We start from the raw sequence: 24,755 nt of genomic DNA on the forward strand, positions 1-24,755 counted from the left end.
CTCGAACTCCTGAGCTCAAACAATCCGCCCGCCTCGGCCTCCCAGAGTGCTAGGATTACAGGCGTGAGCCACCGCGCCCGGCCCAGAGCCCAGATTCTTAACCTCTCTTATCTTCTAGGTCCCTCCCTGTTCCTTTGCAAGGGGCCCTAATTCAGGGATTTCCAAACTTTTTCTTTAAAAATGAGGACCTCATTCAAAACCAATTCTTACCTGGATCCCTAGAATAAAATATTGGTAACAGCACAAGATCCAAGAGCTACAGTGATCTGTTGAAGCTGGAGCAGGGCTTGGAGCTGCCCATTTGGGTCCCCCTGCTGACATCCGCTGTCCCCACTGTAGCCCTGGGGCTCCTCCTTGGAGGCTCCCAGGCCCAGTTTGCCAACCGGTGTCGTCGATCTGCTGCTCCCCAGCTCAGCGGTTTGGCTTTGCCAAGGTCCCTCCCTTCTAAGTGGCACAGCCCGAGCTCAGGTGTCTCCCAGGCCCCCTGGCACTTCCTCATCGTGCTCCTGCACGCTGCTCTGTCACAGTCCTGGTCCTCACTGCGTGGGTGCGGCCTGGACAGTTACTCCAATTCACAGTTTTCCATTATGTGCGGGACAGCCTCCTGCCTCTGATGCGGAGTGATCCAAGTGTCTAAGGCTCTTGTCTTGAGATGAATTAAGAAGCTGGCGGAAGTTCCTCTGGCGAGGGACTGGGAAAACCGCCCATTCCTTGTTCTCTTTCTGAGGGCAGTACTGCCCCCGAGGGGGCCGCCCGCGTCGGACCACCATTTTTTGCATCCTCCCAAACTAGTTCCCCTATAGCTGGGGGGACCAAATAATTCTTGTCCAAACCAAGATGTTTTTGAGAGTGAAGGGAATGCTATTATTAACAATTACACTTGGGCAACAGGTAAAAATTGCGCAGTCCTGGGCGGATGGTACGCACGGTCGCCCTAAATACAGCTGGCCTTGCCCGAGGTGGGTGTGGGGCAGTGACGGCAGGGGGCCCTGAAGGGGCTTCCGACCAGCAGCCCGGTGTTCCCGCCAGGTGGATGGAACCATCGGTCCTGCTCATTCAGGCCAAAACATTTAGGTGCTTCCCATGAGCATGGAGTACAGATTTGATTAAGGTCAAAAAAGGTCTCGCACAGCGGGGAAGACAGGTGTGTAATTATACATTAAATGGAAGGTGTGAACGCTCAGATGGCTGTGGGGACAGGATGCCGGGGGAGCACAGAGAAGAACGCTCAGCCTAGGTGGCAGTCAGGGAAGACGCCTGGGACAGGAAGTGCCTGAGCCGAGTCCTACGTGGTTAGGAGGAGGAAGGTGGGTACAAAGGGCAGGGACCAAGGCGTGGGAGCCGGGCAGCATGGCAGGCTGGAATGAATGTCAGGTTTGGGTCACGGAGAGTCCTGGGGTCGGCCGTACTGGGCTCTGGTTGCCAGGCTAAAAAGGGTCTGGGCTGGATTCTAAAGGCCCCAGGGAGCCGTCCTACGGTGTGGTCAGAGGTGCATTTGGAGAGACCCTGGCTGCAGAAAGTGGCCCACAAGATGTCCAGGCTGGAAGGAGGCGGCCTGGACCCCAGGATGGACTTGGGGTCGCGGGGAGGAAGCTTGGAGGTGCTCGCAGTCTGGGGGGCAAGGCACATTCATGGATCAATTATGTCCCTTGTTACTGGTGCTGTTATAAAGTGTGGGAACGATATTTTAGCTGAATAACAACACAAACTAGTGCCATTGAGCTCTTACCGTGTACCAGGTAGGCACTGATCCGTGCTCTTGGCGTGTGCTAGTTTAGGTAGTTCCAATGCACTCGTTGGAGCGGAGCGCTGGTGTTACCCCGTCTTACAGATGGAGAGTGTGGGGCATGGAATGTCCACGTAGCTGGTGGTGGAGCTGGAATTTGATTCCAGGCTGTCTGGCTCCAGAACCTTCTTCATACCAATTCATCTCTAAATTCACAACCTGAAATGGGGTTTTGTCTTGCATGACCTCTTTCTTCAGCTCAAAGCATTGAAACTTTTGACTTTTGGTGTCTTTGACCAAGCATTAGGATCATGTTAAGAGGAAGACGATGAGCCCCCAGTGACTCATTGGTGATTAAAAAAAAAAAAAAAAAAAGCAGAAGCTCCCTTTGAGAAGCTTCATTGTCACAACAGTGACCCCTCCCCTGGTCACCTGGCCCCTTGCTGCCTCTCCCCCGTGGGGATCGGGCTGGCGGCTGGGGCTCCCCTGAGCGTGGTGGGTTAGTAGTGCTGCTGGGTAAGGGGCCTCAGCGCCTTCTGTTTTCCTCCAGGTGGAAAGGAGATTACGGGACCAGGATCCAGCAGTACTTCCCGTCCAATTACGTCGAGGACATTTCCAGCGCCGACGTGGAGGAGCTGGAAAAGCAGGTGCGTGTCCACCATCCCTCCCTTCCCTAAGGAGGGATCTGCCCATCCTGTTTCTCAGGGAGTCCCCTGAGCCGCCTCCGTGGGCGAATTTTTACCTGTGCTGCTCGCGGTCTATGGAGCTCCAGGACAGGGAAGACGGAGTGATGCAGATACTGCGATCGTCCCCGAGCTGCTGCAGGCGAAAGTCGCTGTGACGAGCCAGTCATGTTTTAATCGGGTTGTGCTGGGCTGGAAGCCTTTGAATATGCAGGAGAATTCCCACCGGAGTAGAAGTGGCCAAATGGGGAATTTGTCCTTTGCTTAAAGCAGCTTGCAAATGAGACACATTTATTTTGGACAGCCAGACGTTCCGAACGTGCTCGGGGTGAGCAAGCAAGTGGCTTGACTGGGAGGTGGGATGAGGCCTTCCTGGTGACTTTGCAAACCTGGTTTTTGTTCCCTAGCTGCCTCTTGCCCGTAAGGCTCAGGGAGCAGCCACTTTCAGTGTGACAGCACCACACCAAGGATGACATCTTTGTAATGAGGACTTAAAGGTCCCATGAGAGCCCAAGGCATTTATTATCTAAGGGAGATGGTGTAATCTGGGAAGGCTTCCTGGAGGAAGGGGGCATTTGAGCCTTAGAAGTCTAGTTAAAATTCAACACCGAGAGACTGGCAGAATGGAATTTCAGATGGGAGGTATAGTCAGCAAAGGTGCGGTGATGGGAACGTGGTTGTGTTCCGTGTGCTCGGGCTGAGGCAGAGACGTGACCCTCTCGTGGCATGTGTGGCATTGCTCTTGCCTGCACAGTCAGCGTGAGCCTGGCAGGGAAGGCGTGGGGTGGTACAGGCAGGAGGTGGACACACGGTTCTGCCAGCTCTCCTGAGACTAAGATAGTCTCCGTCTCCACTGGACCCTGGGATGGTTCAAATGAGGCAGGGGACGTGGAGCTGGGAAGGCTCACTGGGGCTCGGAAGGCCTTAAAAGCCAGATCACAGAGCCATGGGTGTTGCTTCCACAGGGCATGGGAAGCCACAGACGGTTCTTGAGCTGGGCTTTAGTACACCAAATAGTCCCGTTTCATCATCATGTCAGATAAAGGGTCTAGGGTGTATTGCAAAACCAGACCTGAGGAAGCATCTTGAAACCTGTTCTAGAATTCACAAGGCGTGTTTTCACGGGTTGGAAGATGAAACACTGAACCTCCTGGCACCTGCTCCCCGCCAGGTCCCTATCAGCCCCACGCTTCATTATTTAGCGCTCTCCCTGTGGACGTGTCCTGTAATGAAAATGCATTTTAAACAGTTCCACGGGCAGTGCCTCCGCTAAACGGCGCGCTTTGGAAGCTGGTCGTGTTTTTATCATGCCCGTTACAACTAACGTGAGTTATGTCTTGTTTCTTCACAGATTATTGAAGACAATCCCTTAGGGTCTCTTTGCAGAGGAATATTGGACCTCAATACCTATAACGTCGGTACGTGCACGCGTCATCTTAGCCTGATTCCTACCCAAAGCCCCCGCTGCCTGACCTCACACCCGCCCTGGGCAGGGAGGCGGCTGACACTGGTCCTGTCTAGCCTTGGCTTTGATGCTGGCCCCAAGTATTCGGGTCCGACTGGTCAGTGAGTGCGACGTTACGTCTGTGTTGGTATCTGCTAAACTGCAAGTGCTAACGCAGAGTCTGGTGCACAGTACGTGCTGGATGATGGTTACCTGTTACCAACATCGCTGTGATGAGTTCAGGGCCTGCCTGTGTTTCTCATGCATTTTGAGGGAGTCCTAGTCCTAAGCCCAGCTCTGCTGCTCAGTGGCTCCGAGACCATGGGCCTGTCCCTTCTCCTCTCTGAACCTCAGCTTCCTGGCTGCTCAGCTGGGCATCAGGCAGCCTGGTCTGTCGCACACTGGCGTCTGCTGCAAGCGGGGGATTGAAGGCCCAGCCCCGAGCACGGGCTGATCTGGGGGTGGCAGGGCTGTGAGCTGCGCTGGGCTTCCTAGGCCTCCAGCGCATCGCAGTGAGGAGGGAGGCTCCGGGCAGAAGGTTCAAGCAGCCCGCTCCCCTGAGCATCCTGTGTCTACAGCAGGCCTTGCTGTTCCCTGCAGCCCCGACTCACCAGCCTGGGCTCGCCACTCCCAGACGCTCCCTGGGGAGGCCTGTGCATGGTCCCCTAGGCCTCAGATGACAGCAGTCCCCGGAACTTCCTGCCAGTGCTCTGCTTCCTACATTATAATGCTTCCCCCCTTATAACTTTCCAGTAAGGTAGGCAGGAGAGGGATTCTTTGCTCCGCTCAACAGATGAGAAAACCAAGCTCCTAGGGGACCACGGCATCTGCAGAGGTCCCGTGGTGAGTTAACAGATGGGCCAGGCCTACAGGGATTCAAGACTCTTGCCTTCCCTTCTGAGGTTTTTTATAGCATCTCCTTGCCCGTGTTTGCAGAGCAGAGGCACACAGCTCGGTGGTTATGAGCAGGGGTTTGAGTGTCACCGTTGCCACTACTATGTGACCTTCCACCTATTACTTTCCCTCAACGAGCCTGCTTTCCCTCCTGCAAAACAGGCATAACAGGAACGGTAGCCCCTAAGGTTGTGATAAGGAGTTAGACACAATGCGTGTCATCTACTGATAAATCTTGCCTGGCATCTAAGAGCTCAGAAATCTTAGCTACTAATATTATTTGGCAGATAATTTTCCCCATCATAATCTCAATTTTCTTCTCTATAAAATACTTCCTCTATGTACAGAGAATCCATTCCATGACTCTCTGCTGGCTCTTGGTGACATGTGGCAGTCGTTGGTGTTCTCTGGCTCGTGGCTGCATCATTCCAGTCTCTCCCTCCGTCCTCACATGCCCTTGTCCCCTGTGGTTGTCTAGGATCTCTCTCCCCTTCCTCTTGCAAGGATCTCCATTGTTGGGTTTGGGGTTTTATCCTAAACCCAGGACGGTCTCATCTCAAGATACTTAACCTAAGTATATACGCCAAGACCCTGGTTCTAAATAAGTTCGGGTTCACAGGTTCCGGGGAGCGGACGTATCTTTTTGGAGGACGCTGCTCAGCCCACTGCGTAGCTCAAGCAGTCATGTGTGGAGGGTCCAGATGCCACCTGGTGAGGCCCAGTCAGTGCTGACCACGATCACAGCAATGGCAGCTTGGTTTGGTCCGTGAGAGGAAGGGCTCGGGCAGCACGAAGTCTGCTTTTTGTGGCCTTCTAATAGGATGATCGGGGCTTCCTCTTCTCTCCCAAAGTGAAAGCTCCACACGGGAAAAACCAGAAGCCGTTTGTCTTCATCCTGGAGCCCAAGAAGCAGGGTGACCCTCCGGTGGAGTTTGCCACAGACAGGGTGGAAGAGCTCTTTGAGTGGTTTCAGAGCATCCGGGAGATCACCTGGAAGATCGACACCAAGGTAGGCACTCTGTGCGCCTGGGCCGGGGCCCCGGCGGTCTCTGGTCCCTGGTGCTCTGCGGAGGCCGCCGGTGGGTCCAGGCTGCAGGAGGAGCAGGCCCCCGGGCCGCACAGAACTCGAGGAGGAGATTCGGTGTGTTTGGACGATAGCAACACCTCTCGTTAGGGAGGGGAGGGGAACAAGGGTCCCCTGGGACGCGGGTCTGGTTTGAGCCTTCAGAAGGCTCAGAGTGTGCACCGATGATGCCTGTCTGGCCCTGTGTCTCACCGAGGAAGTGCTGCCTTCCTCATCTTGATTATTTTGTTTCTAAATGTTGTACAAAGCGGCCTGGGTCCTTCCCCCAGTAAGCATTCGCTGAGCTCGCCTCCCTGGATCTAGAATGGGCCCTGGGAACAGTAGTCGATGAGACCCATTTTTCCCTGTGGAGGAACTTCCCTCTGGAAGGGGACTGCCCGTTCAGGGCCATCGTCTGTGGAGCCCCTGCACGGGGCTGGCAGCGTCTGGAGAAGGCGAGAGCCTCTGCGTGGGAACTGGGAGGTTTGGGATCAGACTGGAGCTTGCGTCCCGGCGGGGCCGGGCCCTGGGAAAGTAACCAGACTTCCCTGGGCCTCCAAATACTTCACTCCAAAGTATGTAATCATCGCGTTAGCATTGTACAAGGGTGACGTGGGAAAGTGTCACCACATCTTTGATGGTGGAGTCATGTGCTGTCGGCTCTTTCTCGTGGCTACAGAGCTGGGAAGGAACTGCAGGGTTTCCCATGTACGCATTCCCCACAGGACTGGTGGTAAAGCTTCCCCAGGCCCCTCTGACCCCTGGCTGCAGCTGGCGAGTCTCTCCCCTGCAAGGTACTTGGAGTGGGCACCCACCAGTGGCCTTGTCTTCCCTTCCCCCGGGGGCCTCACATCTTGGCCTGTCTCTGGTCACCAGAGGCCCCTGGACTCACTCTTCCAACTCCTCCGGAGGAAAGTTCTCCTTTTTTTTTTTTTTTTTTTTTTTTTTTGAGACAGAGTCTCACTGTGTTGCCCGGGCTAGAGTGCCATGGCGTCATCCTAGCTCACAGCAACCTCAAACTCCTGGGCTCAAGCGATCCTCCTGCCTCAGCCTCCCGAGTAGCTGGGACTACAGGCATGCGCCACCGTGCCCGGCTAGTTTTTTCTATATGTTTTTAATTGTCCGATTAGTTTCTTTCTATTTTTAGTAGAGACGAGGTCTCGCTCTTGCTCAGGCTGGTCTCGAACTCCTGAGCTCAAACAATCCGCCCGCCTTGGCCTCCCAGAGAGCTAGGATTACAGGCGTGAGCCACCGCGCTCGGCCAGAAAGTTGTCCTTTTTGGGAGACTTTGCAGAGTCCCTGGGATGTGAACTCAGGAGTCAGAGGCAGGAGGCCTTTTAGTATTTCAGTGACATCTTCTCCAGGACCTGGTGGCTGACAGGGGGTGGGATGACACAGAGCTGTGACTTGGGTTGGGAGCTGGGGCTTTGGATCAGGCTAGTCGCTTAAGCTTCTGGTCTTGACGCTGGCTGTGTGGCCTGAGGTAAGCTACTCAGCCTCTCTGTTAGTTCTGCTTCTCGGGGGACATGTGTGCGACTTAGATGACATCCATCAAGCACCCCCCGCACAGTGACTGTCGTTACCTCGATATCCTCTCAAGGCTCCCCGCTGGCCAATAAAGGGCTGCTGGGCAGGATCTGGGGAGGCCTGAGAGGGTTGCCTGGTTTGGGGTGAAACGAGCAGCTCACCCTTGCTCGGATGGGGTTAGATTTGACGGTGGGTCCTCTGTAGGGCAATGCCTCCCCAGTCTGTGGCATGTGGCTCGGGCCCTCGGACAGAGCTGTGACGGGCAGGCAGAGGCAGGGAGGAGGCTTGCGCGTTCCGGGCGAGAGTTAGGACGAGGATGCTGTGGTCACAGCCCATGAGCACTGGGAGAACTAGAATTCGATGAACAGTAACAGTGTCGTTTTAGGGGAGGGTTATGGGAAGAGGGCAGGTGACAGAGAAGAGCCCCTCCCCATGCCACGCAGTCCTGAGCCCCATCTATTTTTGAGATCTGCAGCCGGCCAGGACTGAGCTAGACACCAAACCTGGGGGGAGAGAGGGAGGAGGGGCAGGCTTCAGGGAAGGAAAACACTCAACTCTACTAAAGCTCTGAGAGCGCATCGGGGCGAAGTGGGGTTGGGGGAGGAAACTGCCAGGTGAGTGTGGGATTTCTTGGTGGCTGGCTGGACGGCTGAAACTAAAGCTGGGTGACCCCCAAACAGGAGAACAACATGAGGTACTGGGAGAAGAACCAATCGATCGCCATCGAGCTCTCTGACCTGGTGGTCTACTGCAAACCGACCAGCAAAACCAAGGATAACTTAGGTAACATCTTCCCCATGCCTCTGCCCCACAACTGTAGTGAAAATGATTTCCTTCTGAGCCAGACATCGTCAGGCAGGGCAGGAGTGAGCACGTTTTTCTGCTTGCCCTTAGCTGCTCGAGGCAGATGCCTGACCTCGAGTTTGTCCTCAGGGTAAGGATGCTGGTGGAAGAGACCCAAACCCACTTAGAGGGTGGATGAGTTTTGTACTGCTGCTGTAACAAATGACCGCAGACTTAGTGGCTGAAAATATCATTTCTCTCACACTCTAGAATCAGCATCACTGGGCCAAAATCAACGTGTCAGCAGGGATGCACTCCTTCCAGGGGGGAATCGTGTGCTTTGCTTCTTCCAGTCTCTGGTGGTTGCCAGCATTCCTTGGCTTGTAGCCTCATCACGCTGATCTCTGCCTCTGGTCACAGGGCCACCTCCTCTTCTACCTCCCTATTATTTAATATAAGGACCTTGTGATTGCTTTCAGTCTGCCTGGATAACCCAGAATAATCTCCCCATTTCAAGCTACTCAATAACATCTTTAAAATCCCTTTTGCCATGCAGGGTAACATCTTCATAGGTTCTAGGGATTAGGACCTAGATATTTTGGGGACCATTATTCAGCCTACCATGGGGTCCATTAAGAAATGGATCTTCCACCCAATTCTCCAAAGTAGCAAGTTCTCTGATGATGCCATTTATATTTTATTTCTCCTTTCTTTGGGTCTGTCGAGCAACTCCTTATCTTTCATCTTAAGGATCTGGGATGGCAGTACAGAAGACCAGAGAAATAGTACTAGACCTCAGTGTTAACTCTTACTGCGAGGCAGGTCCCCAGGCACCCCTATGTTCAGGGACAGATGCCAAAGCTCAGGACCGGGCTCAGAATGTTCACTGCTTGGCTGTCCCCCCACCTCCTCCCACTCTTACTTCCTTACCCACACGGGCACCTCCTCCTGTCACGTCGCTTCCTGCGGGCAGTGGCAGTTGATTCTTCCTTCAGCGAGATGCTCAGTTCATTCATCTGTGTCTGTAGCATCCTTGCTGAAGAAGTCAGAGCTGCTCTTTTCATCTTACACTCCTAAGATCTTCTACCGAAACCCATCCCCACCTTTCCCCTTCTATAACCAGACCACTTTTGTGTCTTCTTGTTCAAGACTTTTGATAGTTTTAAACAAAAAGTAAATTACAATGATTCTAGACTAAAAGGCTGCAGGAAAACTAGGCCCCTTCTGAATGTGTGAGGTTCCCCCACCTTTTAATCCCTGGGACCCCAGGAGGGCAAGAGTCCGCCGTGTACCAGTTATGGCCTTACCATCACAACCCCGTGAATGTGTTGTCAGAGGGAGACATTCCTGGTTTCCTCTTACAACCCGAGCATCCAGCCACTGCGCTAAGCATTAAGAAATGGTGGCCTTTTACTCTGTGTGCAGAAAATCCTGACTTCCGAGAAATCCGTTCCTTTGTGGAGACGAAGGCTGACAGCATCATCAGACAGAAGCCCCTCGATCTCTTGAAGTACAATCAAAAGGGCCTGACCCGCGTCTACCCCAAGGGACAAAGAGTTGACTCTTCGAACTACGATCCCTTCCGGCTCTGGCTGTGTGGCTCCCAGATGGTGGCGCTCAATTTCCAGACTGCAGGTAGAGGAGGGCTGGAGGTAGCGGGTCAACACGAGGTCGCTGGGTGCACCCACGTGATATGGTATCCGGGATGCCAGGGTTCAGCCAGGATGCTAGTTGGTGTGAGGCCCACCAACTGAACGGAGCGTTGAGGGCTCTGAAGGGCGCTTGGATCCGGTAGGCCCCGTGATCTCAAGAGACAGAGGCTGAGCCAGTCCGGCTCCAGAGAGAAAGGAGGTACAGTAGCTCATGTAATTAAGACGTCTACGAGCTGGTTCGCAGGTGCAGCTGGGTGCACACATTGAGTGGGGTCTTCAGGGGTCTCTCCTCCCGGCACGCCCCCCTTCCAGAGATATTCATGTGCTGGGAAAACAACATACACAAATATTTGGGCACAAAATGGCAGCATAAATCACAGTGCTTTGCACTTTTGTTATTAAAAGCCCCTTGGGGATCTGTTCACCAGTAACTTCCTTTACATTCCTTTTATAGCCACACAGGATTCCACTGCATGGAACCATGGTTCGTTTAACAAGTCCCCATGGGGGCACAGCTAGCTCCTTTCCAATCGTTCACTATCACGGACAGCACCACCTCCTGTAGGCCTCACATGAGCATGGTGTCTAGGAGCACATCTGTGCGACAGAATTCTCAGGAGGGCAGGGTAGGTCAGACAGCACGTGCATTTACGTTGTGATAAACTTTGCCCTGAAGAAAACCTCTGAGCCCAGTTGTGCCTGACCTAAGACACTCTGCTGAACCACCCTCTGTAAAGAGCGTGGGAGGGAATGCAAATTGGTAGAGTTCGAATACACTCTTTTGGCATAATTTCTACTTAGTTTTATTGAATTTTTTAGCCTTGGCCGATCTGATAGGTGAAAATTGATATATTGTTATCAGAGCTTCTCTTATTGGTATTTCTTTCCTGAGTGACATTAATCAGCTTCTACTTGTTTAGGGAACATTTGCATTTGCTTTTCTACGAACTGTTCATGCCTTATGTAATGTGGTAGGTATTTATAGCGTACATTTGTCAGAGCTCTTAAAAGGTTAAAAATTTTTATGTACATATTTGTCATTTGAATTGAAATGATTCAACTGAACACATTTTTTTTCTTGGTAGACATTTTTAGCTTTTAGTAGGTTTTAGTCTTTATGGTTCTCGATTTCGTGACATACTTGGAAAGGTGTTCCCCAGTCTGAGATTGCTTTTTTAAACACCTCATATTTTCTTAGACTCGGATATCTCTTTGAACAACTGCCTTAAATTAATTTTGGAGGAAGGTGTAACTCATTTTCCAGCTAGCGACTCCTGGCCCAGGAGGCCAGCATCCTCGTGCCTGACTTATGGCAGAAGTTCATTTTTCTTCCCAGATAAGTACATGCAGATGAATCACGCGTTGTTTTCTCTCAACGGGCGGACGGGCTACGTCCTACAGCCCGAGAGCATGAGGACAGAGACCTACCACCCGATGCCGCCCGAGTCCCAGAGGAAGATCCTAATGACTCTGACTGTCAAGGTAAAGCCAGCTCTCCTTCTCATCTGGGGGGCTGGGCTGCTGCTGCCTGTCATCTGTCACCCCCGACAGTGTTTAAGGATCTTGATTGCAGTACACTCCAGGGTTACTGTGGAGGTGAGGGAGGAATCCCTCTCTGGGGTCCCAGTGAGGTCAGCCTCTGGCCAGAGAGAAACAAAACATGGCAAATATCCATTTGGTCTTAATGGAGGAAGACAGTTTGTCCCCCCCCGGGCAGTTTTAGGAGTCAAAGCTTTTTAAAATTCATCCAACACATTCTCTGAATGTGTTGTTTCTTTATAAGAGTTTTTGGAAGGTAGAGAAATGAATTGCATTTCTCATGAGATTACGGAAGGAAGAAAGAAATGAAGCATATGTAACCAAAAGTCTTTAAAGAAAGACCTCTTACACAAAGACTTCCACATTCTCCTGCAACCTTTCCTGGGTACAGCGACATCCATGGACTAAGCTTCCTGCCTTGGTAGGCACCCAAGGGTGAGCTCCCCTTGCTGAGTCAGACGGCACAGGGCTGGGACCCACACTTACCCCGAGGCGCTGTGGGAATCCGTCCACACAAGGGAAACGGTGCTGGTGTCTGATTCAGCAGGTTGCTATGACTGCCCCAGTAAATCAGTCCTCTCAACAGCCTTCTGGGGAAACTGAGGCTGGCTTTGAACTCATACATTCTGACTCCAGAACCCAAACACAGCTCTGAGCTAGATGGCCTGTGTGGGACCTGTTCAGCTTTTCCCTGGCGATATCCAGGGAATTCCAATACCGACGTGGGGCTGAGGGGAAACTCCCCCCTTGCCCTGGAAGGTTCAAAGTTCACTGAAAGATCAGCTCCCAATGAGGCAGATTAATCAGAAAAAGAGATTTATTTGCCATGTGCACAGGGAGAAACACAGAGTGATTACCCAGTTTCCCAGTGGGGTCCAGAAGTTTATGTACTTTCATTTTAGAGGGTCGAGGGGATGAGGAATACAGGTCACTCTGTTGAGGGGCAATAAATGGGTACAGGGAGGATGGATAGATACTTGGATAGGGGGAAGCAGACCGACTTGTAAATGAGTCACTTTGGAAATTAAATTAACCGGAGGGGCAGGTATTACCTTGAACATGGGTTGGGCAGGTCTGGTTGCATCTTGATCTTCTTTCCTGCAATGTAGTGAGAGAACAGGGAGGAGGGAAGGAAAGGCAATTGTTCTTTTTGCTGGGTCTGTTTTTATACAGATAGAGGGAAAGCCCCTTCCAAAACCTATTGATCTTTAAGGACCTTTAATTCAAAATATTCTCTGTACTAAAGAGTCGCATTTTGGAGTGAAATCTCCTGAGCCCCTTCACTTACCTTTGGTGTCCTAGGTCCTCGGTGCCCGCCATCTCCCCAAACTTGGGCGAAGCATCGCTTGTCCCTTTGTAGAGGTGGAAATATGTGGAGCCGAGTATGACAACAACAAGTTTAAGACCACAGTCGTGAGTAAGTTGCCCTGGCCTTTTCTTCATTGCGAGTTGCATCACGTGTGGGGCTGCTCTTTGCTGGGGATTTTGTGATGCACTTTTGTCGTCCAGGTGTTTTTGCTCATCTCTCGCCCACTGTGGTTCAGCTCCGGGAGGGGAAACAAAGGGCCACTTTATTAAATCGCTGGACTTGTACCCAGTGCTGTGTTTCTCTGCCCCAAGCTCAAGTCCAGAGTCCCAGGCGAGGCTGTCACTCGCTGCGCCCTGACACTGGGTTGGTTCTCTCTGTGCCAAAGCCCAACCTGATTTATCCACCGAGTCGAAGGCTAAGCAGCAGAGATGCAGGGGTGAGGGGGGACATAAGGGCTGACCTGGGGAGTCAGCCTAACCTGGGTGATCTTATGCATAGAAGGCAGGGAGGACAAGAGGAATGCTTGCTCTTCCGGGGGAGGCCAGGAAGGGAGCGTGAACTGTGGGCCTTCCAAGGCACAGGATCACTGCCCGTGGTGAAGAATAGCCCCGTGAACAACTTAGGCACCGACGGGTTAAACTGGCATTATGGCAGGTGTCTGCTTGCCTTGCTCAGTGAGGCAGGGGTCTGCCTCTTCAGCAAGCCAGACCATGCTCACTCTCCTTTTATGTCTTCCAAGCCCACCTCCCTGCTCTGCAAACACCTCCCCTCCCATCTCCCCCATCCTGGCACAAAGGGGGAGATGGTCTCCTGCATCAGCTCACCAGGACGGCTCACTGGGGTGATGTGGAGGGATAGGTATTCAGATTTTCTTAGATCTTGTTACAGACGCATATTTATCGACATGGTTGCTAAGGGGATTTCAAAGCTGAAGGATGCAGACCATTTTACCAGGAGTGGGCAGGACGAAGGCACCCTCTTAATGAGCTTTGATCTCCTTCCAGATGATAATGGCCTCAGCCCTGTCTGGGCTGCAACGCAGGAGAAGGTGACATTTGAGATTTATGACCCAAACCTGGCATTTCTACGCTTTGTGGTTTACGAGGAAGATATGTTCAGTGACCCCAACTTTCTTGCTCATGCCACTTACCCCATTAAAGGAATCAAATCAGGTAAGAGGCATTTTAATTAAGATGTGCAATTCGGGCTAGTGTCATTCTTTGGTCAGTGCTGCTTGCTTTAAAAAGAATGAAAAAGCATTTTTTCCTGGTTTTGACTAAATCTCTGTAAAACCGATTGGGTGACTTGGAGAGCTGGTGCACGTACAGCCTGTCACTTAGCACACAGGTGGGAGGAAGCAGGTGAGATGGGATGCTATGCTCTTCGAAGTCAGACTTCTGCATGCAAAATCGGATTGTTAGTCGATCGTCAGCCTGGCACTGTAGTTTGATTGCATCTTGAAATGTTACAAGCGGTGCCTCTCCATAGCCAGGGTTAGGTCTGGCTGGCAGCAGGACAGGGTAGGAAGGGAGAGGCGTTTGGTTTCTTGGGGCAGTTACAGTCTTGGGTCCCACCCTAAGCTTTCAGAATTCACCTTCCTCTTCTATAAAATTGGGAGGGTTAATTTACTTCGTTGAATTGTTATGATTTTCTTCCATGCTGACCAAAACCTAAAACCTCTTCGTGATGTGAGAAGGGGCATTTGGTATTTGTCTGGGACCAAGCCAAGCTGGGTCATGGGACAAGCTCTTAAGGCTCAGGACACTGAGTCAGACCCAGTGAAACTGAAGTGACTGAGCCCCCGACACCACCAAGCTAGACTCCTCTAGGTGAGGGGAGTCGGGGCCCAAGAGTGTGGTCCTGCTTCTAGAGCCAGTCATTTCTTAAAAAATGGGACTGTCTTTAGGTTGTGTATAGTTTCTCTGATTTACTTTGTCACATGGGTCCTTGCTGGGTGTTGAATTTCCTTCTTCCCCTTCCTTAGTATTTCTGATGCATGAGACATAAGAGAATACATACTTCTGGGTTCCTCAGGAGGTCACTGTTCCCTTGTTTTCTAAGGATCATTTTTCAAGCGAAAGGTTATTGTCATCAATCTTTTGGCCAGGTGTGGTGGCTCATGCCCATAATCCCAGCACTTTGAGAGGTCAAGGTGGGAGGATCGCTTGAGGCCAGGAGTTTGAGGCAAGACCCTGTCTCTACAAAAAAATGAAATAGTAGCTGGGCATGACGGCGCATACCTGTAGTCCCAGCTACTCGGTGAGGCTGGGGCAGGAGGATCCTATGAGCCCAGGAGTTGAAGGTCACAGTGACTGTGGTGATGACATGGCACTGCAGCCCAGGCAACAGAGTAAGAACCTGCCTTTAAAAAAAAAAGTCTTTCACTTGGAAAGCTTGGGTTCAATGAAGAACTAAACTAGATTTTTTTTTTTTTTTTTTTAAATTCAGAACATCTCCGACATTTCTTCCATTGGCCTAACTTCTGAGCGGCAGGCATGCTGGGGGTTGCAATCAGAAAATCCAGGTTTCCTGGGCCCACCACGGGGCTCCACTTCAACCCAGGGTGGGGCCCAGGAATCTGCCAGCTCCTCAAATGGCCCTTGGCTAGCACTTTGGAAATTTTCATTTTTATAATTTGACAGTAATGGGTATTTATTTGTAAGAGCCCTGATATTTGGCACACCCTCTTGGTTAACTTGCCCACACTGTAAACTACTTTAAATCCAGCAATTAGGCTGTGATTCTTTAATTTGCTTCTTTCGGATTAGCCTAATAACGAAGGCTTCAGGTGCTATCCACTGCTGATACAGGAAGTGTGGTTTTTGGTAAATCTTTATGATCCTGGCCTTGATGCCATGACGGAGTCCTTTCTGTGGCAGTTCTGCCTGTCGGTTCCTAAGCTGCCGCCACCGGACCCACCCTGCCATCTCCTGAAGGATGAGGGCCATGAGGCTCATAACCCTTAAGGCCTAGGGGAGAGGTCAGAGTGGATGACACCACCTTACCTTGCTGGCTGTCAGAGTGTGTCAATTCATCTAGAAAACGCACCGACTTGGCTTGCAAATTTAAAAAAAACAAAACAGAACCTCAAGGATGACCCTGACACCTCCCCTCCCTCAGCTGTGAGACACTCTCAGCAGGGACCTTCTCCTGCTCCCAGCAGTGCCTGGCACATGCATATTCATGGGAGGAATGACATAAAATGAACAATTCCTTTGTGCATAAGGCATCGAGGGTCTCTGAACTCGGAGAAATAAACTTCGCCCGTTGTCATTAGGGACGCACTTAAGCTTTTAAGCCTGCTGGAGCTCAGGAAGGGAAGAAACAGCACTTATTGTGTTAGGTACCTTAAATTCTTTCTTTTTTCATCCTCACCATAATCCTATGAAAGGGGTTTTATCATCTCTGCTTTTAAAATCTGAGCACTTTGAGGCCTCGAGATGTGAATTAACTTGCTCAAGGTCACACACTTGTAGGACCCGCGCGGGGATGCAAACCCAGGAATGTGTAACTTCAAACCCTGTGTTCCTACTCTGCAGGCTGCCCTCTGAGGCTTTCCTGATGCAATACTGATCTTACTTGAAAAGGTGTTTCTATTTCCCTTTCCCTGCGAAATGACCAAAAACAAAAAGAAGGAAAAAAAAATTCCCATTTTTGGTAAAATTGGGAAACACCATTCAGTCCTTACTCCAACCTACATGAAAGGCTGCCCAGTGCATAAAAATGAAACTTGGGCAGTGAGAGGAGGTATAAGAAGCTGGAGACAGCTGGCCATGGGGGCAGAGCTCCTTCCTTGTCTCCAAATTCAGAGTCACATGCTTAGATCAGACAGCATAGCCTCGCCTGGAGCCATGCTATCGGAGTACACGGGCTACCAGCCTCCCCAGACACTACAGAGCACACAGCGTTCCAGCTCATCTGAACAGTCAATCAACACCTAGACTCACACTGCCCACAGATCAGCGCCTTAGAGCCACAGAAGCTCAGGCCCCATCCCAGAGCTCCCAAGTCAGAATCTGCATTTTAACAAGTTTCACAGTGATTCACATCTACACTGAAGTTGGGGTAGCACTAGGCTAGACTGCAAGAATTCTACGGGTATCTATCCAGGCAAAAAACAAACCAACAAAAAAAAAATCACATTGCCTATAAGAAGGAAATAGGTCAGAAAACTTCACTATAGCAGTATTCAATGAGAGCAATGTCCCCAAAATCCTACAGGGAAAAGAGTGGGCATAAAACTCTCAGGTTTTATACTAAAACTGTCACTCAACTATAAAATCAAAGGATGTATGTTTTCAAACATGCACAGTTCAGCAATTACATGTCCCTCGAGCTCATTTTGAAGAAAACAAAAGAGGACAAATTTAGCTCACCAAGACATCCACATAGAAGTTTAGTGAGATGGTGAGCACCCAGCCATTTAAAAATACAAATTAGCGCATTTTATCACGTGTAAATTTTACATCAGAAGAGGAGCATGAATACTGAGCTCTGGTTAGTGGGATGCCTGCTGGGGAAAGTGTAGCAATGACTCCATCCTTCTCTGAGTTATATATATAAAGAAGATGGATTGATGGGTGGATAAATGTGATAAAATGAGTACAGTTGGCCCTCCACAGCCATGGGTTCTGTATCTGTGGATTCAACCAACCTCAGATTGAAAATATTTTTTTTTAAATTGCATCTGTACTGAACATGTATAAACTTTCTTCTTATCCTGTAAGCAATACAGTATAACAGCTATTTACATAGCATTTATGTTGTATTAGGTATTAAAGTAATATAGAGATGATTTAAAGTATACAGGAGGATGGGTGTAGGTTATATGCAAATACTATGCCACCTTCTGTGAGGGACTTGATTTCGGTATGCTCAGGATGTCCTGGAACCAGTCCCCCACTGATAGTGAGGGACGACTGTATAGTAAACAGTAGAATCCAGGTGGCAGGTGTACAAATGTTCCTTGTAATATTCTGTTAGCTTTGCTGTATGTTTAAAAATTTGTATTAAAAAGTCAGAAAAATATAACTAAGCCTCCCTTTGTGGGAGAATTATGGTTACAAGATAGAACGCAAACACACACCGTGTCCTCATAGAAATGGTAATCCACCTTAGTCTAAATTAGGAGAAGAAAAGGCGCAGGGCTGTGTAAGCTGCTCCTTTCCTCATCCTGAGCAGTGGAGAGCGGGAGAGTCAATAGCTATTGTTTAAAGTGATAAATCACATGATGGTGTAAAATGTTCTCTCAGAGAAGCCAGCCAAACCCTGAGAGGTGGAGGGCATAGAGAAAGAGTGGGAGTGCCCTAATTTGGGCTCTGCGTGTCTTGGAGAATCAGTAGGTACAAGGTACATGCTTTCGAGACAAACTAGGGCCACAGAAAGGCTAAGATGTAATGTTAATTGGGAACGGTAAGGCCGCAGTCCCCAACCCCCTGGGCGGTGGACTGGTACGGGTCTGTGGCCTGCTAGGAACGGGCTGCACAGCAGGAGGTGAGCAGCGGGCACGCAAAGCTTCATCTGTATTCACAGCCGCTCCCCATTGCTTGCATCACTGCATAAGCTCCGCCTCCTGTCGGATCAGTGGCAGCGTTACATTCTCATAGGAGCAGGAACCCTACTGCAAACTGCGCACGCCACGGATCCAGGTTGTGCGCTCCTTGTGAGAACCTAAGGCCTCATGATCTGAGGTGGAGCTGAGGCGGTGATGCTAGCGCTGGGGAGTGGCTGCAAATACAGATCATCATTAGCAGAGAGGTTTGACTGCACAATAAATGTAATGTGCTGAAATCATCCCGAAACCATCCCCTGCCCCCATCCGTGGAAAAATTGTCTTCCATGGTGCCAAAAAGATTGAGGACCGCTGTAGTAAGGTACTCTCATTTGTGATTGAAAAGAAACTCAAATAGATGCGCAGCTGACCTTGGGAAAGATACTGTTAACAATGGTTCCCTTTGAGATAGAGGGAGTATGATTGGGAGAGTTTTGTTTTTCACTCTGTATTTTTATACTAAATGCAAGCAAACTTTTGAGACGTATTCCCTTCCACATGACTTGATGGGGGAGGGGAAGATTCAGCTCCAACTCACCCCCCTTCAACCCCAAATAAAACATTTAAATGACTGTCAGACACAGGTCCTAATTGTAAATAGGGAAGGGCTCTCAGAAGAGGATGATCGATAGTGCTGAACTGCCGAGGGACAGGAAGATTTCCTGCAATTGGAAATCTTTAAAGAGAAAACACACTCGCTGGCGCTGTGCTTTGTGAAGACCTAAGCGGAGGAAATGGACGTGAGGATTCACGACTCTTTTGAGTCTTAAGGAATTGAACCACAGCTGCAATCACTCTAAATTCAATGTGGAATGTTCTGTGGGTTTTAATTTCTTCTGAGTGAATCATTTTTATTTCTAGATGGGAGATATTTTTAACCTTGCTTCCCTGTACGGACCTGTCAGTCAAGCCACTCTCCCCAGCCATCAGGATGGGACCTCTGACTTCCAAAAAGTCAGAGACCAGCCTGGGGCACAGACTTCTCTACTCCTTGAACTGGGCCTGTGATCCCTGGGAACCCCAAGAAATCTAAGGTCTGACATCAATTACATGCCGTTGTGTTTTCTCCCCCTGCTTCTGCTGCAGGATTTAGGTCTGTCCCTCTGAAGAATGGGTACAGTGAGGACATCGAGCTGGCTTCCCTCCTGGTTTTCTGCGAGATGCGGCCAGTCCTGGTGAGTGGGAAAGGCCAGTCAGGGCTCCCTGAGCTGTGCCTGCTGGTGGGGTAGGTTATCTAGCCCGAGCATGAGACTCATAAAAGAATTCCTTTTTGCTAATTCTCTCGCAGTCCTGGGTTTTTCTTCCCAGCACCCTCCTTTCTTGGAGACTGCTGTAGGACTCTGTGAGTAGGTGCTGTAGTCAGAAAGGGCAAAGGTCTTGGAAGTTTCTCATAGTTTCATTTAGGCCAGTTAATGCTCTTCTAGATAAGCTCATCCTTTCTGGCTGCCTTTTCCTGCCTGTTGATCTTTGGTAATCCCTTCCCATGGTCTGGGAGCCTTGGCCTGTCCTCCGGACCCAAAGTTCCCATAGTAAGGTGGTACTTTTGTGACTAATCCTGGAGCAGCCTCCCTTACTTGGTCCTCTTGGTTTGCCACGGCCTTCACGACACTTAGTCCCTCCACTTCTCTTTGGCTGACCTAAAAAAAAACCGATTCCGGATGCCAGTGGGTTGATGTGGGCTTGGTCAGTGCCTCAGGCTACTCATCCCAGTTGTTTTCCGGGTAGAGAAATCACAATCTGTAATGTTCTTTCAGCTGTAAGAACTAAACTGATAGTTGGAAGTTGCTTGTTTGGCAACTTCCAGAATATAACTGAGGACCTTCAAATGGGAGAGGGAAACGGCAGTGGTGGGGACACCTTTTAACAGTCATAGCAAGTCCATGAACTTGAGGAGAGAACCTTAGGCTTTTCTGCATAGTTGTTCCCCTGTGTTCAGCTTTTGCAACTTTGGTAGTTTTCCACTCCAAAGCGTTTTAGAGGCATCACAATGACAAAGGATGCAAAAACAAGGAAAGAAAGCAATAAAAACAGGGAGGAGAGACTTAAAAGGCATAGTAATTGGGAACCAAAGAACCTGAGACAGCCAAGGGCATTACTTTTTGTTAGTGTAAAATAAGCTCAGGATGGCACGATTCTGTCTTGAAAACATAAAAGGAAAGTTTTCCATTTTGAAACAAATTTTAAACGTTAGACTATAAAATAAATGTAACATTTACATGAACATTATAGTTTTCATTTGAACGTTAAATGACGGATCAAAAAATCACCTTCCATGATTCTTAGTGTGATAGGAATGCCTGATTAGGGAAGTTTGTATAAATAAATTCCTCCCCTTTTACAATGAATTATGCATTTTTCAGTTTAGCATAGGACTGAAGTGTTTAATAAGTCCATTAAAAGAAGACAGAATTATTATTTTGTATAAATGGTTAAAGGAAAACCAAACAACCCACAAAACCACAGCCCAGATTGTGGGGGCAGTGTGAGTGTAGTTTTGTAATTAGAGGGGAAGGTCAGCATTTGGTCTGTTTGCTTTCTTCATTTCCTTAGCGTATGCATTCTTTGTGTAAGTGTAATAATACAAACTCACGTATAGTTTTTTTTTAAACTTTGGCACTTTTTACATTTGGAGCTGGAGCACTGTTTGTCGCAGGGGAGTGTCCTATGTAGGGTGTTTAGCAGCAGCCCTGGACTCACTGGATGCCAAGTGCACCCCCCACAGCAACTCAAACTGTCTCCAGACATTGTCCAATGTCTCCTGGGTGGCAAACTCGTCCTATTACCTAATCCTCACTAGCATTTAAATGACTGTTAGACTCTTCCATCAAGTTGACCAACCATAAATTAGTCGTTCCCCCAGGCTGAGCATTTAGATGGCATCCACTTACAAATAAGGCTTTCACACACATCTTCAGGTGGGTACCCTGTTCCGCCTTTAAGTCGGAATTAATTATATGGAATTAGTAGGATCAATTTAGCAGGATGGTAAAATTGTAATACTCGGGCCTTCGGCAAAAGCCTTAAACAAGTAAACTCGAAGACCCTTTGTTACGCTCACCTCTCCCCAGCCCAACAAACATCTGTTTGTTGTCTAGGAAAGGAAACCAGTGCTTCCTCTCTGGGTACATAAAGGCCATCTGCAGACATTTCACAGAAAAATCAAGTGATGAAAATGGTTTCAGACACCAGTAGGTAGCATTCGTCTAGGTACTACTCTAGGTACTGCTCTGCAGAATTGCCATAAACAACCCAGAAACATTATAAATAATTTAAGTGATTAGGTGTCACAAGCAGCAAAGAAAAACAAAATTGTGTTTATGCGCATTTGACTTCTCTGATGAGGGATGCTTAACGTGTTGGCTGCTGTTGGGGGGTGCCGCTGCAGAGTGTGGGGGGCTCCAAATGGAAAGTCGACTTTCCCAAGTGTGCTTTCTGCAAGTTTGAGGGGGAGAGTTCTCTGAGCACATGCACATTTCAGCTACCAGCTCTTGAGATTTCGTTTAATGCCACATCTGTCACCTGGTTCTGTGCCACCCGGCATTTCCGTCCACACTGGGATGAGGGGCTCTCTTTTACGGAGCTGAATTGTGTTAGATAGACTTGGACCTTCTCTTTGATGCTCAGGGTCAGACCTTGTTTTATTTATCACTGTATCCCCTGGAAGCCAGGGAGAGACTCTGGTAAACAGCCTCAAGAAAGACTTGTCCGCGCAAATGATTGATCCAGCGAGGGCTGAAATGCAGTTTACTCATAAAACATTTGCAGAGAGAGCGCGTAAAGCCCCGGGAAAGGGTCAATAAGCACTTTAAACACCTTCTGAAGAAGCCATTTACATGTCACAATTACTTTATCAATTCTCAATCCTTTACTTTGTTAGCTGTATATAGGGTTTATAAAGAGTATTTTTAGCACATTTTATTACCTACTATATTTAATTTGAGAAGTAGGGGGAAAAGGAGGGGGAATTGGAAAAAAAAAATCCCCACAAACAGCCAGTCTATTATCGCCGTTAGCACCTCGGTAGATTTTTTTTGCCTTACAATTTGTGATAGTTCCATAGTTGGATTCATCTGTGTGTCCTTTTCTACTTCACAGATGCCTTTCAGCATTTTTTTCATGTTATTTGGTTTTCAAAGCCATTGATGCCTACCTAGTTCATCAGGTGTAGGTCTCCAATTTAAGTCATTCTTCCTACTCATGCACAGTTGTTGGCAGTTTTTTATTTTAAAGGTCTTCATGTATCATTTTTTGATTAAAAATTATTTCCCAAGGCTAGATATTTAGCAGTAGAATAATAGAGCTAAGAAAGAAAGGACGATGTTTTTTGATACATGTTGAATTGTTCTCTGAAAGTAAATAGTTTCTTTTAAGATGATGTATCATATCCACTCTTGCCTTAATTGAAATGGGCTTCCACGCAAATGATTTAAACTGGCCAGATTCAGAAGCCTGGGACGGAGAAAGTATCCATCCATCACCATCAACGAGCAAGCTGGCAGTTGCTGGAGGGCGCATTTGGGAGAACTGGCTGCTATAGGATCTCCTGTGTACTGACCCTGAGTGGACTGTGGTTTGCTTTGTGCTGGGTGGGAGCTAAGGTGCAAGGGGAGCTAAGGTGCAAGGGGTGGAGAGGCTTAGTGAGAACACCAGGATGTTGTGGTTCTGGGTGGAGGCTCAGCCAGTGCAGGTGTGTGAATCCCTTTGGAGAAGACCTGTAGCACACACTCTAGAACCCTGGAGGGCTGGGAGCTGCACTCTGGAACTGAGCTGGTCCTGCTTTTCGAGATTGGGGAAGATTTCCTCACACTTGGGGAGCGGAGGGCTCTCCTTGTGCTTCATCCGCTCACATTTGTCCAATGCCAGCTCCAAAGAGCAGAAACAGCTGTGCCTACCCACTCAGACCCAACAATTTGACATGACTACAATGAAAAAAAAAAAATGGCGCACAGCAACCAGACCGACCCAGGTGAACACCTGGGACAGGTGGCTGGCAGTTGAAGTTGAGCCACTGGAAGGAAGCATCAGATGAAAGTCACAGGAGGTTTCAAAGATATCTAAGCAGAGCACTGGAAAAACCTTTCTGGAATTTGAAACAAATACCTGACTTATTGAATTTTACAATTAAGCATACAAAGAGATCCACCTTAGTGACCCAAAAGGGAATGTGGTAAACCAGAGCAATAAAGCCATGTGACGGAGGTCAAAGGACAAGCTGGGCTGGGAGGGCCAATGACCTAACGTGCAAGCATGTCCCACAGGAGATGGTGGAGAGCTATCAGTGAAACAGTTAACAGAGGGCTCATTTAGTCCTAGGTGGGATGAATAGCCCACACCCCTGGTCATAAACATTTTAAATTCTGAGGATAAATTTAAAAACTTGGACTTCCCAACACACTAGATTGTTTATAAAGAAACTTGAATAAGTCTAATATCAGATTTGTCCTCTTCAGCACTGACAACTAGAAGGCAGTAGATGCCATCTGTAGACTAGGAGAACAGAAGAATGCAGTGTCCAGTCACCCACATGCCAAGGCAGTGGAAATGTGGATATGCGAGATTTTAGACATGTATGTTACTCAAGGGAAACTTCAAGGCAACTCCTGAATCAATGGTATTTTAGTCAGTAGAGAAACTTCTAGATAGGGTGGTGAAGAGAGGGAAACCAGTTAATTAATTTTACAAGACAGTTACATCTTACAGGATGATGACAGTGTGATTAAAATTTTATGGTAAGTGCCAAATAAGGATTCTTGAATCAGAGGAAATACACCTTAAGAATTTGATAGTCTAAAGCTAAAAATAATCAAGTATCAACAAAACCCAGGCACTGAAAGGTAAAATAAATGTGTCTAAAGGGTTTCAACTTTGATAACTGAGGAATCAGTTGGCAAATACAGCATCCTAGAGAGGGAGAGTTAATGCTAATATTTTGATATAAAAGGAAAATGTAATTTAATTAGGATTGTTAAAAAACTGAGAATAACTACTGTAAGAATTAAACAGAAACTTGACCGAGAGTATAAAAATAAGGAAAAGAATCAAAGGAAAAATTTCAGCAAAGTAAAAACATATAGTAATTAAAATGAAATGGAAAAGAACTTATATTTAATTTGGTGAATGGGCTGAATTAGAAAAGAAATCCAATGATTTCCTGGCATGTTTACAAGAAGTAGACCTAAAACAAACAGGAATGGATGGAGGAGCCACTGGGAAAATTGGGAAAGAAAAATAACTATCACATTAGAGATTAAGATCAAAAGTACTAAAGAGCATTAAGAAGAACAGCATGTACTGATAAAATGCATGATTTATAAAGGGACACAAGAGTCTTTAGGAAACAGCGTAGTACCTATAAATACAAACACAACTGGATAAAGAAAAATCAGAATATGGAAGGTCTAATATATATAAAATCAGCAAGGACAGAAGATCAAAGTAAGTTGCTTTTAGAGATGTTCAACTGTACAACTTTGTATCCTACAAATGGATAATGTATACTGTTAACTTCTATTTCTCAAAACTTTGTAAACTTGATTGCAGTTGGTCAAAAAGAAAACCTTAATACATTTTAAAAAATAACGGTT

General features: G+C 48.4%; 1 protein-coding gene across 1 annotated transcript in view; it reads left to right on the plus strand.

Moving 5' to 3' along the window:
* The window catches only part of PLCG2 (phospholipase C, gamma 2 (phosphatidylinositol-specific)), a 140,317-nt gene that overhangs the window by 109,509 nt on the left and 6,053 nt on the right, over positions 1-24,755 (plus strand). The window contains exons 21-29 of the mRNA XM_012648218.1: positions 2,277-2,373; positions 3,761-3,827; positions 5,599-5,756; positions 8,018-8,120; positions 9,546-9,755; positions 11,109-11,254; positions 12,614-12,728; positions 13,625-13,792; positions 19,258-19,346. Of these exons, the coding sequence (XP_012503672.1) occupies positions 2,277-2,373; positions 3,761-3,827; positions 5,599-5,756; positions 8,018-8,120; positions 9,546-9,755; positions 11,109-11,254; positions 12,614-12,728; positions 13,625-13,792; positions 19,258-19,346 (1,153 nt within the window). The remainder of the gene's footprint in view (positions 1-2,276; positions 2,374-3,760; positions 3,828-5,598; positions 5,757-8,017; positions 8,121-9,545; positions 9,756-11,108; positions 11,255-12,613; positions 12,729-13,624; positions 13,793-19,257; positions 19,347-24,755) is intronic.

Source organism: Propithecus coquereli, unplaced genomic scaffold (genome assembly GCF_000956105.1).
Source record: "Propithecus coquereli isolate 6110/MARCELLA unplaced genomic scaffold, Pcoq_1.0 Scaffold280, whole genome shotgun sequence".
NCBI lineage: Eukaryota > Metazoa > Chordata > Mammalia > Primates > Indriidae > Propithecus > Propithecus coquereli.